This window comes from Mustela putorius, unplaced genomic scaffold, assembly GCF_011764305.1.
Source record: "Mustela putorius furo isolate JIRA1106 unplaced genomic scaffold, ASM1176430v1.1 tig00000450_pilon_pilon_pilon, whole genome shotgun sequence".
NCBI lineage: Eukaryota > Metazoa > Chordata > Mammalia > Carnivora > Mustelidae > Mustela > Mustela putorius.
In genome coordinates, this window is record NW_025421385.1 from 22,949,493 (window position 1) to 22,966,368 (window position 16,876).

The 16,876-nt window shown below is 41.0% G+C and overlaps 1 protein-coding gene across 2 annotated transcripts in view; it reads right to left on the reverse strand.

Moving 5' to 3' along the window:
• Positions 1–16,876, reverse strand: part of ARMC2 (armadillo repeat containing 2) — a 109,753-nt gene that overhangs the window by 41,147 nt on the left and 51,730 nt on the right. For both annotated transcript variants that reach the window (XM_004753463.3, XM_013056669.2), the window contains 2 exons: positions 13,115–13,217; positions 11,179–11,402 (listed from right to left, as the gene is read on the reverse strand). In XM_004753463.3, coding sequence (XP_004753520.1) covers positions 11,179–11,402; positions 13,115–13,217 — 327 coding nt within the window. The remainder of the gene's footprint in view (positions 1–11,178; positions 11,403–13,114; positions 13,218–16,876) is intronic.

The window sequence follows — 16,876 nt, forward strand, 5'->3', positions numbered from 1 at the left end:
ATAAGTAAATAAAAATCTTAAAAAAAAAAAAAAGAAAAAGAAAAAGCATGTCTCTCTTTTTTTTTTCCCCATCTCCTAATGCATGACTGCGTGGGGCAGCGAGGCCAGTTGAGGGAAGAAGAGAAAAGAAAATACCGAACTGATCATTTACAAAGATGGCTGATGGGAATTTTGGTGTCCTTGCTTCTTAGCAGCTGTTAGAGGATGTCTGAGGCATCACCCTTCATTTTCGGTATAAGCCAAGAAAGAAGCATTGTGGTGGGATTCTGGTTATTAATCTGCTCCTGAAAACAGACCAAGCTACACTGTAGAACTTTGTGGTGCTCATCTTTTTGCTGAGGCAGCTTCTTCTTTCTGGGTCCCCAAATTTCCTTGGTCACAAGAGGTACTGGGCCCCACCTTCAATCAGAATTTCTAAGCAAAAATGTCCGAAGAGTTTGACAAAAACCCTAGCGTTGAAAGTTCTCACTGCATCCTCAACACTGGGAGATGCATTATAAAGGGAAGAATTATACTGAGAAGTGATTAGATAATTCATCAAGGCTTTTATAATTTATAAACATCATTTTAGTATAGCAAAATTAGAATTAAAAAGCATCTGTTTTTTTTTTTTTAGATTGATTATAGGCATTTAGTTATTGATCTCTGATTGTGTTTTCAACTATTAATTAAAAAACCTGTGGTGTCTGGGCGGCTCAGTCATTAAGCGTCTGCCTTTGGCTCAGGTCATGATCCCAGGGTCCTGGGATCCAGCCCTGAGTCGGGCTCCCTGCCTGTTTCTCCCTTTCCTACTCGCCCTGCTTGTGTTCCCTCTCTTGCTGTCTCTCTCTGCCAAATAAGCAAATGAATCCTTAAAAAAAAAGAAAAAGAAAAGAAAAACCTTAGCAGATGCAAGAAATCGTTGTCTTAAAATATGAGACCCTCCTGATCGATATCATGAGACTTAAGGATGGCAAAACAAGCCCGGCAGCTGGGGCCCCATTCCGGCATGTTCTACTGCAGTGGGATGGGTGCAAGGCAGGATGGGCGCAAAGTGGTTGATTTGAGCCTCTGCACACTGCTCATTTCCAGAGTGGCTGGCCCTCTCTCTTCCCTTTGCATTTTTCCTCTGTCAGAATCCTCAGTCTCCAGGGAGCCCACCAGCTTCTGCCCTAGAAGGCATTCAGCCACCAGAGCTGCCCCAGAGCACTAAGGGCTTGGAGCTCACAGCTCACCTTAGAACTCCTAGTTCAGTGCATTACAAGTTAAGCAGTCTTTTTTGGCTAGCCTAAGAACGTCACCATCAATCATGATATTGTTCCTTGGAGGAACATTTTCCCAATTTCAGAAAACCAGCTTTCAAAGAAACCTCTGGAACATAGTGCAATTAAAAACCGCACCATCAATAGTCTGCAAGTTATTATGTTTTCCTTTCCCAAAATCAGCACGAGGATTCAGTTTTATTTACTTTTATACATTGAATGTGATTATGGAAAGAATTTGAGCCGCTTTATGGTTTATAGAGCTACCCTGTAAACTTGATCTCATTTGCTCCCTAAATCAGGGCCATGAGGCAGACAAGAAAGGTATTATGAGTCCCACTTTTCAGATGAGGAAACCGAGTCTCAGAAAGTCCACCAGCCACCAGGTAGGTGGGCATTCTAAGCTCTGATTGATTCCTTGTCTCTTGTCTCCTCCGTTCCACTTGGCTGTCTCTAAAAGCATTCACTTTATTTCTCAATCATCTGGAACATCCATAACCAAAATCCCTCGAGCTTTATCTCATCCTCACTGCCAACTGCAAAATGCTTCACTTCCCACTGATGATGTGAAAGAATGAATACAGCCACCAGAGACCGCAAACAGTGTCAAATGATTTAAGAACCAAAGCCACACCATTTTCCAACCTCAGCAAAACCATCTCCCTCTATTAATAAAAGTGCACTCATTTTCTGGATCTGTGCCCATGTGCGACCACATATATGCCCAAACCAGAGCCTCTGTGGTAACTGGAGGAGTTTCGTATTGTCTCATGGATGGTTCATACAGTTCTGGCTGAGACGAGAGGGAGCAACGACAAGATGCCACCGTACCCAGGAAATTCCTAAGCTAGCACCCTAAATTCCTAAGCAATTTATTGGAGTTAAGATCTATGCATATGAAATTAATATTAACTCATAATCCTTTATAATGCTTGGCGCCTGGCCGTGGAGCCCATTTGGCACCTTCCTACTATGGGGTCCTACTTCCGCAGGAAATGGTTCTGTCCTCCTCAGACCCCCAGAGCCCTATTCTGGGACTCTCTTCCATACTTGCCTCTGTTTGTTACTCTCCAGCTCCTGCGGGAGGGAAATGAGTCTGAGAAAGATAACATAATACCGAGAACTACCAAGTACTAACACCGATTTTCTCCGATTCCACGTTAAAGTCACTGACATTTCTTTATTGCCACAACTAATTCGTCTACAACGAAGAGACGAGGTTGAACGGTCATGACAGCAATTAAGAAGAAAATGTCTCTCCCTGGAAACAACAGGCATAGGAAAATTTACTTCCCAATGCTTGAGGCTCCTTGTGAAGAGATATTCTTAATCATGATACTCCTGGCCACCATCGTTCCTCACTTCCTGACTGCGGAGTATGAGGTTCTCTTCCTTGCTCCTCCTGGGGCAGAAGCATCTTGTGATGGGGGGGGCATGTCTAATCCAGGGGTTCAGGATGAGAATGGCAGCCTGCTTCCTCTATAAATTACAGCTTTCAATGTGGTGATCATCTTCTCCCCCACCCATTTGCCTTTGTTTCTCTCTTATTTCCAAGTTCAAAACCCAAGGCATTACATTATATGTCTGGGGTGTCTGAGTCTCCCCAGATCTTTAGATATGCCATCCCTAGAAAGTTCGAGGGGAACATGAGTTACCTGTTCACAGGCCCTTCCCAGGAAGGGGAGGAGACGTGGAGAGGAAGAGCCAGAGCTCTGATTGCCTACTCTCTCATGCTAGCTGGGTGAGGAAGTTCTTAGCTATAGAACTATACCGCTATTCCTTCCAGAAAAGAAGCTTCCTACTTAGCAAATAGCGGTCCCCTGCCCACTAACAAGTGTATCATTACAAAATTAGCAAGCCTAAGAACCAATACCAAAGATTAGGACCAAGAAAGTTGTATCCCATCTCAAAAACAATATACTATAAGCAAAATGAGCCAGAAATAGTACTCTAGTCAGCAACATTGTACAATTTGCTGGTTTTAATAATGTGCTGTAGTTATGTAAGATGTCACCATTGGGAGAAACTGGATGATGGGGACACAGGACCTTTCTGTACTATTTTTGCAACATCTTGTGAACCTATACTTAGTTCAAAATAAAAGTTACAAAAAAAAAAAAAAGCCAGACACAAAAAAGCACACACTGTATGTTCCATTTATTTTAAATTCCAGAACAGGCAGCACTTATCTATGGTAAAAGGGATAAAAAAAAAAAAAAAAAAAAAAAAAGTTTCCCTTTGTGGGGAAGGAGAGTGGGAATTAATTGGAAAGAGGAGGAAGGAAATTTCTGGAGTGATAGAACTCTTCTGCATTTTGATAGGGGTGTGGATTACATAGCTGGATGTTTTTGTCAAAACTCATCAAACATATAAGACCTGGGCATTTCACTGTATTAGAAAGTATATGCAATTAAAACAACAAGAAAATAAATGACCTCATTTCCTATTCAAACAAAATCTTCAAAAAAGATGCTTTAAAAATATTTTTTGTTTATTTTTTAAAGATTTTTTTTTTTTATTTGAGAGAGAGAAAAAAAAAAACAAGCAGGGAGAGGGGAAGATGGAGAAGCAGGCTCTTTGCTGATGTGGGGCTCAATTCTGGGACCCTGGGATCATGACCTGAGCTGAAGGCAGATGCTTAACCAACTGAGCCAGCCAGGTGCCCCTAATTTTTTTTCTGCTTAATCATCAAATCTCCAATAAAATTAGAAGAATTTAAGAAATATTTTTAAAAAAGAATTTAAGAAATATAACTATGGGAATATTTGCTCTCATAGGTATGCAATTTATTTCCTCCAACAGCCAGAGAAAGTTTCCATCAGGTAGAAGTTATTGCCTTGGTTCTGATTTTATGGTCTGAGAGGTAGGCTTCCCATAGGCAAGGGTAAGCCAGAGAAAGGGAGTTAACATACTTTCCTACTTAAGTCTGCACACTCATAATAATTAACTACCTAAATATGTATTAATCTCTACATTTTAAAACTACAAAATGTAACTAAAGAAAGATTTAAACTGTACAGTTGTTAATTACTAATATAAGGTATATCACTGCTTCATTGAATCTCCAGACTTTAGTCAAAGGCATCTCTTAAATTTCCCAGAATCTTGGGGCACCTGGGTGGCTCAGTGGGCTAAAGCCTCTGCCTTCAGCTTGGGTCATGATCTCAGGGTCCTCGGATTGAGCCCTGCATCAGGCTCTCTGATCAGCGGGAAGCCTGCTTCCCTCTCTCTCTCTCTCTCTGCCTGCCTCTTTGCATGCTTGTGATCTCTGTCTGTCAAATAAATAAATAAAATCTTTAAAAAAAATTTTTTCCCAGAATCTTGAAGCGGAAACAGTTGGCTCTGAGACTTGGGCTCCATTAAGTACCCAGAATCCCAAGCTGCTGATACAATACCCCCTTCCAATTTTAGTTTCTATTCAGTATGGTTCTCCACATACATTCTCAAAGACAGAAAAATGAAAAAGATCCTACATTTGAGATTCACCTCTAACTCTGTCACCTTAATTTCTTGTGCTTAACTTTTTTTCTCCTCAGAAGAAATGGCTCTTTGAAGCTTCAGGTTTTGGTAACTCTGATCTTACTTTGTTTAATACAAATTTCTGCTGAATGCCAGCTTGTACCAGCTGTGGGCCATGTCCTATTCTGTAGTGCTTTCATAGGTCAGTTCATTTAATTTTCCCAACTACTCATGAAGATGGTCCTTCATCTGGGTGACTCAGTAAAGTCAGCTCAGGTCATGATCCCAGGGTCCTGGAATCAAGTCTACCTCTGCCCTTGCTCCCTGTGTGTGCTCTCTATCTCTGTTAAATAAATAAATGAAATCTTAAAAAAAAAAAAAAAAAAAAAAAAAAAGATGGGTCCTCTTTTTTTTTTTTTTTTTAAAGAGATTTTATTTATTTACTTACTTGAGGGGTAGAGAGAGAGAGAGTACCTGTGCACAAGCTGGGGGAGGGGCACAGGGAGAGGGAGAGAATCTCAAGCAGACTCCAAACTGAGCCCAGAACCCAACTTGGGGCTTGATCTCATGACCTGAGCCAAAATCAACCAGATGCTCAACCGACTGAGCCACCCAGGCACCCCTCAGCTGGTCGTTGAAAGATGAAGGAAGGAAGGCTCAGAGACTGAGAAGCACTGCCGGAGGCAGAGCTGAAAGGCCAGCTCGGGCCTTTCCCCTCTTCACTAGGGAGCCCTGTCTCAATAGCAGGTAAGAAGCCAAATGGACCATCGGGCTCTCGAAGATGCGGTAGAGGAGGAGTGGGACACAGAATACAGCAGCAAATTCAGATCAGTCAAAGCAGGGACTTTATGCTAGGCTTAGAAATGCTTTTTAAAAATCAACTGTACCAGAACACCTTTTAATTTAAAGACGCAGAGATAAAAACTCAGGCAAGCTTCAAAGAGAACATGGACCACTAGCAGCATGACTCCATCCCGCCCGCCTGCTCAAACTTCTCCACACAAAGGAGCAGAAGTCCTCTTCCCATGGGTACCATCCACAGCATTAGCCAAAGCTGACCAATCCAATCCGTGCTTTTAAGATCTCTGCTCTCCTATACATTGTCCTTTCTTCATTTTCTGGCTACTTGTTTTTTTCACATTCTACAAATTTGGCCATTTCATAGAATCTGTTCTCAGCCCTCCTCTAGAATCTTTCTATATTCTCCCCTTGAGTAGCTGCATTGCTTTCTTGACTTCAACTATTGCCTCCATGCAGATGACCCTACATCTGTTTTCTTAGCTTTACTGTCTCTGCTAAGCACTAGTCTCTAATTCCAGTCACTTACCGGACCGTCCCACTTGGCTCTTCTGCCGGCATCTTCAAGTTTTCAATGAAGATTAGTTATGTAATTTCCTCCTCTCACCAAATCAGTTCCTTGTATAACTCTCTAATTTCTCATGGTAATAATATCATTTTCTGAACCATCTAGGCTCATAATGTCTGACTCATCTCTCTTTGCTTAATTCACTTTCCTTTTCCCCAAACTCAAGCCAAGGTGAAGGAATGGAGCAGGGAGTGACGAGGGCCAGGGTGACCGACATCACTGAGAAATGTCCTCTTAGAAAAAGGAAGAAGATGACATGGGAGATGTACTGAGCAAAGGAGGGGGAAAGATTAGGATCAGAAGGACCCTCTGGGGGACGGTTGCAGACCTCAAGAAGTGAGCCCGGCAGGAGAGGTAGGGAGGGAAATAAAACCATGGTATCTGGGTGTTGCAAAACAGTCTAACTTCAAAGATGTATCTGAAGCAGGGTAAGAATATACTTCTCTAAGGATTGAACTCAAAATCAAATGAGGCAGGCTGTAAAGAAGAAAGGTTGGGAATACAAAGGAATAAAAACATAGGAATGTTAGTTCAAGACAATCTGGGTCTTACCAGTTACATTATATATCTATAAATGACCTAACTGCAAATGTGATACCTTGAGATTTTCTTCAATAACAGTAAAGCAGCTTCCTGCATGGTGTTCTCGAAACACCAGAGGACAAAAGAGACACTAGAGGAATCAGGGGTTGGTTGTGATGATGAATTATACAGAAGGTCTTCTCCATTCCCCTGGTACGGGGCATGAAGGAGACGACAGCAGACTTTCTGATGGAGGCGACTCCAGCCATTTTCCTGTGTTACAACCTTCCCAATGTTAGCCTCAGAAATCAGAGAGGAGCCCTGACACCTCCTGATAATCCATTCCAGGACACTGACAAATCCCTGCTTCTGTCGGTCACCTCCTGGGGTGATGCAATCGGTTACTGTCCTGTAGGGGGCCTTGAGTTTTACTTGGCCTTTCTTTTTCTCCCAGTTTTGGGGAGCTCTCCTGAAATTCTAGTATTCCAGAATTCAGTAAATGTGCACGGTTTAACTTTCTTCACTCTTGCAATTTTACAGACAAAGTCATATCTCCAGACTGGAAGTATTAATACTTCCACTTGGTGTGCAGGTGGTGGCCCTCAGACCCCCCAAGCAGCAATACTCAGCCTCTTAAAATGCTATTACGCATCTGATTGGCAGAACTTAAGGCAGCAATGCACCTGTGGAAATGCCATGCTTTTGTAGAAGAACAAGGCATCAGAATACCATAATCTGGACACAAGAATCTCCAAAGAGTAGGCCCCTACTGGCACCTCTCTTGTCCTCCACTATCTTCCTCACTACCCAGGATACGCTTGGCACAGAGGAGCCCCTCTCCCATCATCCGTGAAATGAATGTCTCTTGATTTCGGCCATACAGTGATAAACACAAACACGAACACACAATTGTGTGTGTGTGTGTGTGTGTGTGTGGTGTGTGATAAAGAGAGCCTTTAACATAGAAACAACATAAAGAAAGAAATCTCAAAACTTCAGTATTTTTTCCTGTAGGTCGCGTTAGCTCAGGTGCTGTGGAGGAGCTTTTCTTCCACACCCATTCCTGGACCTCATTCCTTTAGCTTTATGATAATCTGCCTCAAATCTAATAACTTAGCAACACTTCTTAACTGAGGCTACTGTGTGTGAGATCTTAGCCTTCCAATCTGTTCCCACCCCTGATACATTCTCTTCCCATCACTTTTCAGCATTTTGGTCGTGATCAGTTTCCTGTCTCATGCACAGTCATCCTTTTGCCGCTCTGATCTCACCTCCTCCTCCCGCCACACCCACTTCCAGCGACTTCTCCAAGTCCACACTGTACGGCTCGGTGTTTGAGACTCAGGGCTGTGGCCTATGAATCTCACGGATTCTCACGGAACCCCTCTGTTCTGGACTGACCTACCTCCTCAGTATGCCCCAAACACACCTTATCTCTTTCCCTTTGTGCCGGTTTCCCAAACCCTATACAACTTTCAGGCTCCAGCTTCCAGACGTCCAAAAGGGCAGCTTTAGGGAAACACAGTGACTCTAGCATTTGCCCCAGATGCTGGAGTGTACAGTTTTGTAAGAGGAGGTACCCAGAAAGTACGCTAAAGTTACTGAGGTTCTCCAGGTTGAAAGTCATGAAAGAGAGGCTCTCACAACTGGCCAGTGTTGCCTGTCTTTGTCTTTTTGGCCCTGCCACGTGCTCTCCGGCTCATAGATGTTTTATTGGTATAGCCACAATAATTAACTGATTTTTTTCTACTGAACAAAGTTGCTTTAAAAAAATGTCTCACGAACTGGAGTTACTGAGTTCCACAAACTGGTGTGAACAAACAATCCCGCACGTGGCCAGACCTGTTTGGTCACACGTGCACACGAGTGGGCTAGTGATGAGCCAGTCAGCCTCACACATTTACAGGAGCAGATTTTCTTCTCGTGAACACACGTGGCTTACGTCTCATCCATCATGTGACACGAAACAACTTTTCTTCAATTTCATGAAAGAGGAGGGAATGTCCAAGTCAGGGGGCCCTCCAACGATATCTCCTCCAGGTCTGTAAACACACACACACACACACCCCACACACAAAGTGACACTGTACAGCTGATGCAAATGGGGCTTGGTGACCATGGTGGGAGCCCGTTCTCAGGCAGTGGCCCTTCCTCCTGCTGGACTGTGCCCCAGGGAGAAACCTCAGGCACGTACAGGCTGCCCAAGCCAGATCCTTGGCAGCTTCAGAGGAAGCCTGGAGACCAGGACAGTGCCTGGTGAGTGGTGGCGGGCAGGGAGGAAGAAGTTACTGCAGTGTCCCTTGTCACACCCCCTAGAGGGGTACATGGATGTCAGGAAAGGAGAGGGGTATTTAACCCAGTGAGTCAGTTTGCACTTAAAGATGTTGAATGGGGGGAAATGGGAGGAAAGAGAGGAACACGGGGAATAGGACTGTACTTACGGCTATACCAGGGGTCCTAGCTCTGGACCGGATGTATTTTAGGTTACAATAATATTCAATGTTTCTTTATACCAAATGACCTTACTTCTACATATGGTATGTTTTATTATAAATATATAAATAAATGTAAATATAAAAATAAATAAAATACATATATAAAAATAAAGTTATATTTATTTTATTTTTATATGTATTTTATTATATATGATTTATTATATATTATGTATTTTATTATATTTTATACACATATAAAAATATATATGCAAATATATATTATGATTTGCATATATTTTTATATGTGTATAAAATATAATATATATTTTATATGCAAATGCATATATGCAAATATATGTTTGCATATATATTTTTATATATGTATATAAATGAGTTGGAAAGAGCTTTTTTAAGATTTTATTTATTTTTCAGAAAGGGAGAGAGAGAGCACAAGCAGGGGGTGCAGCAGGCAGAGGGAGAAGCAGGCTGAGCCAGAATCCTGATGCGGGACTCAATTCCAGGACCCTGCGGCCATGACCTGAGCTGAAGACAGCTGCTTAACCAACTGAGCCACCCAGGCAGCCCTGGAAACAGTTTTTTTAATTAAAAGCTGCTGCATAAAAATGAAAAAGAATGAACACCCCAATGAGAGAACAGTTCAGAATCTGAGGTATAATCTTAACGTAGAATATTAGGCAGTCATTAAAAAACGTAAAATGAATCTGCAAGGGGTTCTTACTGTGTATTGTTACAAGAGAACACAGAAGTGCATAGAATATCCCATTTTTGAAAACCTATGATTGCACTAAAAGGTGCTGAGCACATCAGCGCGAACAATGTGGGCTAACTGGCTAGAACAGAAGAAATGAGGAAGGAAGAGAATAATGGAAAATAAGCAAAGCAACTATTAAAAATAAGACAGTCCTTGATAAAAATCAAGAATTATATAAAATTATGCATATGTGAATATATATTTGCATGAAAATGCAATGGAAGAATGGTTATAAAAATGTTGGAGGTGTGTTATCTCAGGGTAAAAATATTTCAGGGGATTTTACATTCTTCCTTGTACTTTTTTACATTTTAGTAAGTAAATATAATAATTATATAACCAAAGTAACAATATTCATTGAGGAAAAATTTTGAATAACTCACTATCACTGGTAGCATGAAAATGAGGTTTCTAAGTCTTCATAGACAAAAGATGGCATATCTAGTAGAATTCTGAATCATTCACAACTAAAAGGGGTTTCCCAATCTTTTTTTTCAAAACAGAGACAGACCACAAAGTCCAAAATTAATGATCACCATAAACACTTTAAGCATCTTTAAGGCAGGTCTTAAATCTAATTTTTAACACACTCTCCCAAAGGCTCCAAGCACTCTGAGTGCTCAATCAATCCTCATTAATTGACAAGCACATTTCAAATCTCATGAATTATTATATCAAAGATGATATTATCTGACATACAAATGCTATTAAAAAGTAAAATCTCATCTAAAAATGAATATGAGAGCTGAGGCAGCTCCAGTGAAAACAGTTTAACTATGAAATTTAATCTGCCACAAAAGAAGTAATAAAAGTAACACAGAACACATTTTGTTCATCTTGCCCCTGGTCATATTAAATGTATCTAGTTTTGCTACCTTCATTACTGTAGTCTCAGGCCTGAAGGTCATCTACGCAGCCCCCAACGGCCGTCCACTCAACGTCATTAACTTCTACGTTTTACGGCAGATACAAGATTCATGACATTGCCTGCCCATCCTCATGAATGATACCCAGTCTTTGAAACTCTAAAGATTAAAACTCTGCCTGTTAAAATTCTGATGATAGCATGAAATCATTTTGCAGAGAGATGCTCTCCTTTTATTCTCCTAGGCCTGCTTCCCCTGCAGAGTAGCAGAAATGGATGTCGAAGCTGTGCAGAGAGATGCTTGGTGAACAGCCATGAAATAGCCTTTCCAGGGGACACACACGTGGGGTGTGGGGGGGGCAGTGGCTGCTTCTCTTGATCCCTAATGCCAGGTACCCCCCACCTGGCTGTAGGTAACAGCCCACCTGTTCCCTGTTACAGCCACCTGGCAGGTAATGGGTATGCGGGAACATGAAAACCCATTTGACACATACAACCTTTTCAATTAAAATACTTACTTGGACTAGTAAGTGGCCTGAGTTAGGCAAGCAGGTGCCACATTTCTTGGTGTCATCGTTTATCTGCTTGATCAAATTCATCAATATTTCCACAGCACCTTTGCTGATCATTTCATTGAGAAATCGTGGATTTCCAGAAATGAACTTGATAGCGCCCATACAGTATAGGAAAGCTTCCATGTTAGTCTGTAGCTCCTCACTTCTCAGGACCTCCAATAATGAGTCTGCCAAAAAGATGAATTATTACAAATGTGTTAACGACAGGAGAGAGATTATTTTAAAGCACTTGTGTGTGACCGTCAAACACAATTTGTAAAATGTCGGTCAATATTACATTCAAATGCGTGTTAAGTGTTATTCTTGTGGGATGAAGAGGGAAGCGTATCTGCAGCAGAGACAAATCTCTGTAATCATAATGACAGCAAAAGGTTGGGAATATTAATTTACAAATAAGAACACCTTCTTTTAATCAAAATGCCATTTCTTGCCTCTTACTAATATTTACCAACCTTTATTTTTAGTTATAAAAAAGTTGAGTTATTATAGAATAATTGATAGTTGAAACAATTTAGGAGTGAAATTTCTTTTTTTTTCCTTTTTCTTTTTAAAACATTTTATTTATTTACTTGAGAGAGGGACCAAACAAGAGCGAGAACGAGCAGGGTGAAAGCAGTGGCAGAAGCAGTTTCCCTGCTGAGCGGGAAGCCCAACGTGGGACTTGATCCCGGGACCCTGGGCTCATGACCTGAGCCAAAGGCAGATGCTTAACAACTGAGCCACCCAAGAGTTAAATTCCAGCAAACTTTTGAGGACATACTGGTTGCTGTGTGAATGGGAAATTAATCAAGACAGGGTCTTTTAAGAAATCTCAATCACCACAGAAAACGATACTTCTAAGATAACATCCACCTGGTTCTGGAGACAACTTAAAAACATCCATCTGAATAGCTACAACTACTAGATTTTAGGGGTAACCCAGGCAATTCTGATAAGGTGGATCATGCCTCTTTCCCATTTAATTTTATTAATGTCAGTGTGATCATTTGTCAGAATCTTTCTTTGTCCCTGTCTGCTGGCGTCAAAAAAAGAGATCATTCATCCTAGGTCACAAAAAAAAAAGAAAAAAAAAAAGAACTCAGGGCATTTTCCTTGTTGCTGCCTTGCCTTAGATCAGCAATGCGAATTCATAAAAGATTTCTATTGAGGTAACTATTTGAGCATCTTTATTATTTAAGGGTGTACCAAGACTCAAACAGTATTAGTTAGGAAGGCAGCATGTAATCAAATTTCTCTATAGATCTGAAATACATTTGAGACACTCTGATGTCAAACGTCTACAACAGCCGTCTTCCAGTTTGTCTTCCAAGTTTGAGTCATTCCTACTCCATCAAAAGCCCCCAAATTTCAATTATGTCAAATACCATTATATGTATTTCGTCTGATAATCGATCTGAGACCAGGAAATGGATTTTTAAGCAGGGAACACTTGCTAAAGTCACATAATGTTACTACAGGCATTTAAAACAAACAGCCAGGGGCACCTGGGTGGCTCAGTTGGATTAAAGCCTCTGCCTTCAGCTCAGGTCATGATCCCAGGGTCCTGGGATGGAGCCCCGAGTCGGGCTCTCTGCTCAGCAGGGAGCCTGCTTCCCTCTCTCTCTGCCTGCCTCTCTGCCTACTTGTGATCCCTGTCAAATAAATAAATAAAATATTAAAAAAAAATAAAAAAGTAAAACAAACAGCCAACAATCCTTGGCTCCAAAGATACACATTAAACAGAATGTGGAAAACACAGAGAAGGACAGAGCAAAACTAGGCATCACATAACTTCTGGATATTAGGAGAAAATTAAGTATTCTAGCCACCATTAATGACAACTTCACTCCCCAAACTTCTCACTCATACGCAAGGGCCCCAGGCGCTGAATGATACTCACCGAGAATGCCGTCATTCTCAAACAGAGAGTCATTCTTCTCACTCCTGCTGATTTTAAATATAAGTTTGCAGACATTAAGAAGATTCTTTCTACTCACTTTAAGCTGCAGAGAAAGAAAACACGTTTTATAGATAATACATATATACTCATATATACTCATTTTTCAGACTATATCTGGAATGCTGTGAGATAATGGCAAATAGTGTTCAAAATTTAAAATTACCTTCTAAATCAGACAAAAATAGTCAAGTACATTAAACACAGGGACAATAAGGAAGCATACTTCTAAAAAAAAGACACAGTAGAGGGGGATTAACTACATCAAAGAGTCTCAATTCGCTGTATTATTTATCTAACGTAGTAAAAATTAAAAAATATCCTCAGTGTTCATCATTAGGGAATAATTTAATAAATTGTGGAACAATACCATTTGTATCAAGCAGTCCCAGAAAGTGTAACTATGAATACCATGTTTTAAAAAAAGACATTTAGGGGCACCTGAGTGGCTCAGTGGGTTAAAGCCCCTGCCTTCGGCTCAGGTCGTGATCCCAGCTTCCTGGGATCGAGCCCCGCATCGGGATCTCCGTTCAAGCGGGGAGCCTGCTTCCTCCTCTCTCTGCCTGCTTCTCTGCCTACTGTGATCTTTGTCTGTCAAATAAATAAATAAAATCTTTAAAATAAATAAATAAATAATAAATTTAAAAAGGCATTTATAACTTATTGTAAGATGGAAATATTATAAGCCCTCATCGCAAGAATGTAAAATATGTTTATAGGAATGAGGTCATCCGAACAAATAAGTATATCTTATTTTATTTATCTTATTTATATATTATATATATATTATATATTATATATATTATATATCTTATTTATTTATATTATTTTATCATTAAAAAGCATCTTAAAAATTACCTTCAATATTGTTTATTAATGACTTTCTAGTTAGTTTAAAAAAAAGAATGGAATTTGTTCTTAAAGTTTCATTGTGGGGGCGTCTGGGGGGCTCAGTGGGTTAAAGCCTCTGCCTTCAGCTGGGGTCATGGTCCCAGGGTCCTGGGATCGAGCCCCTCGTCGGGCTCTCTGCTCAGCAGGGACCCTACTTCCTCCTCTCTCTCTGCCTGCCTCTCTGCCTACTTGTGATCTTTGTCTGTCAAATAAATAAATAAAATCTTAAAAAACAAAAAAAGATTCATTGTGTGTTTGATCCACAAATATTACTGCACTCCTGCTACGGACCAGGCACAGGGCTGTTCGCTGTAGGAGATTCAAGGGTGAGCACCGTCAGCCTGGTGCCAAGGGGCAGAGGGGGGAAGCTGTTCCCACACAGCAGTGTCCATCTGCCTCCCTGCTTTGGGCCCTGGACAGGTTATCTCAGAGCAACCTCAAAAAAGTAGTTCTTTCCGTTTTGCACCTGGGGAGTCTCTGTAAGTATTAGAAATGCAGACTCTCGGGCCCCAGATAGCTCTGCTGGATCAGAATCTGCATTTTAGCAAACTCCCTGGAGATCAGGGCTTGTGCAAGTCTGAGACTGTTGGGGAAGCATCGGAAACTGTTACATGTGGCAGGATGGCCACTCCTTCTGTTTTCAGGAGGGAAAAGGAAATGGGAATTAGGAAAAAAAATGGAATGCTCAAGGGTTTCAAAAAAATTATTTAAAAACCCAGAAGATAGGGGCACCTGGGTGGCTCATTCCTTAAGCGTCTGCCTTCAGCTCAGGTCATGATTCCAGAGTCCTGGGATGGAGCTCCGCAGAGCATCGTTTCCCTGCTCAGTGGGGAGTCTCCTTCTCCCTCTCCCACTCCCCCTGCTTGTGTTCCCTCTCTTGCTGTGTCTCTCTCTGTCAAATAAATAAAATCTTAAAAATAAAATAAAATAAAAACCCAGAAGATGAGCTGACTAAAGAGAGTGGAAATAAATTCTCTATCAGTGGAAATAGATGTTGTTCTTAATACTTGAGAATATATTTAATCAGTTAACCATCTTCTGCTATACTGTGAACCTCCGTGTGTGTGTGTGTGTGTGTGTATGTGTGTGAAATGTAGCACGTGTTCTGTGCTTAATAAAACGTGCTGAAGAAATGAATGACGACAACTAACCTCAATCTCTGCCCAAGTCTTCTATTTTTAGTAAAAAGTGACGAAGGGAAAATGACAACAACTCACGTCCGGGTTTTCATTAAAGATCAAACAAACAAAAACCCGACGATTTCCAAGCCTGCTATAAGGTCAGTTTACATCCAAAGCACATTCCTACACCTTCTCTTTTGGTAACTATAAAATTATGACTCTGAGACATGAATATATAGTAAGATACTAAGTCACATGCAAGGAACATGGACAACCTTACATAGAAGAGCCCTTCCTCGCACCCAGACCAGTCCCTGCCCTGTGCTTCACGTTCTGCTCTCAGCAACGTGCTGGCCCCAGCTCCCCACCCCTCATCCCTCCCCACCCCACCCCTACCCTTGCCATTTCTCTGCATTTTCACAGCCTCTCCTGCTACATACAGCGCCAGGAGGGAAGACAGGGAATTTTATTCACTTGTATTCCCAGCATCAAGAGTCCCTGGCACAGAGTATGTTCTTGTACTGGGGTAGTTTACTTCTTACATTAAAAATAGCAGTCTTGGGACACCTGGGTGGCTCAGTTGGTTAAGCCGCTGCCTTCGGCTCAGGTCATGATTCCAAGGTCCTGGGATCGAGTCCCACATTGGGCTCCTTGCTCGGCGGGGAGCCTGCTTCTCTCACTGCCTCTGCCTGCCTCTCTGCCTGCTTGTGTGTACTCTCTCTCTCTATCTCTGGCAAATAATAAAATCTTAAAAAAAAAAAAATAGCAGTCTTTTCTATTCCAAGAAAATTTGGAAAATTAAAGAGAAGTTTAAGAACACTTACACTACTACTACTACTATATATAATCACTCTTGACAGACTGGTGGGGTTTCTTTTCTGTTTTCTTTTTACCCCCTACCTAGAGTACCAGATTTTTCCCCCCTCCTGAATATATAGTTGCATTCATTGCATATATGTTTATACTTAAAAAAATTCTTAATACAGACTGATACATTTTTGTAAGATCCTTTGACACAAAGTTTAAAATTATATGACTGTCTGGCAAAACCTCCAACTAACTTAACCAAAAAAATGCAAGAAAGCAGAAGAACTGATATTATACTCCCTGAATGTTTTTAACTATAAAATTTTTTTTTAAAGATTTAATCTATTTATTTGACACAGAGAGAGAGAGAGAGCACAAGCAGGGGGAGTTACAGAGGGAGAGAGAGAAGCAGACTCCCCACTGAGCAGAGAGCCTGATGTGGGATTCGATCCCAGGATTCTGGGATCGTGACCATGATCGTGAGGGTCAACTTACTGGGCCACCCAGGTGCCCCTTAACTATAAATAATTTTAAATGTCTGAACTTTAATACTAAACTGGTAGTATTAGCAGAAACTAGAGAAGATATTAAAAACACCTTAGTTCCATATAACTATATATTATATACTATAATATATAATATAAAAAATATATAAAAATATATATTTTGTTAGTTAGCTTTTCTTTTAACTTTTTATGATATGGTCTTTCTAAAACTTATATAGAATTCCATCACCAAGGCCTATGCAAAACAATGTCTTGTTTGGAACATTAAGGAGAGATTCAGGTAGCAGGTGGGAAGTTGGGCTGGATGGCCTTGAAGATCCTTCCTGACCTGATTCTGTAGCTAATCAGAACGGACAGCCTGCCCATGTCTGCACTCTGGA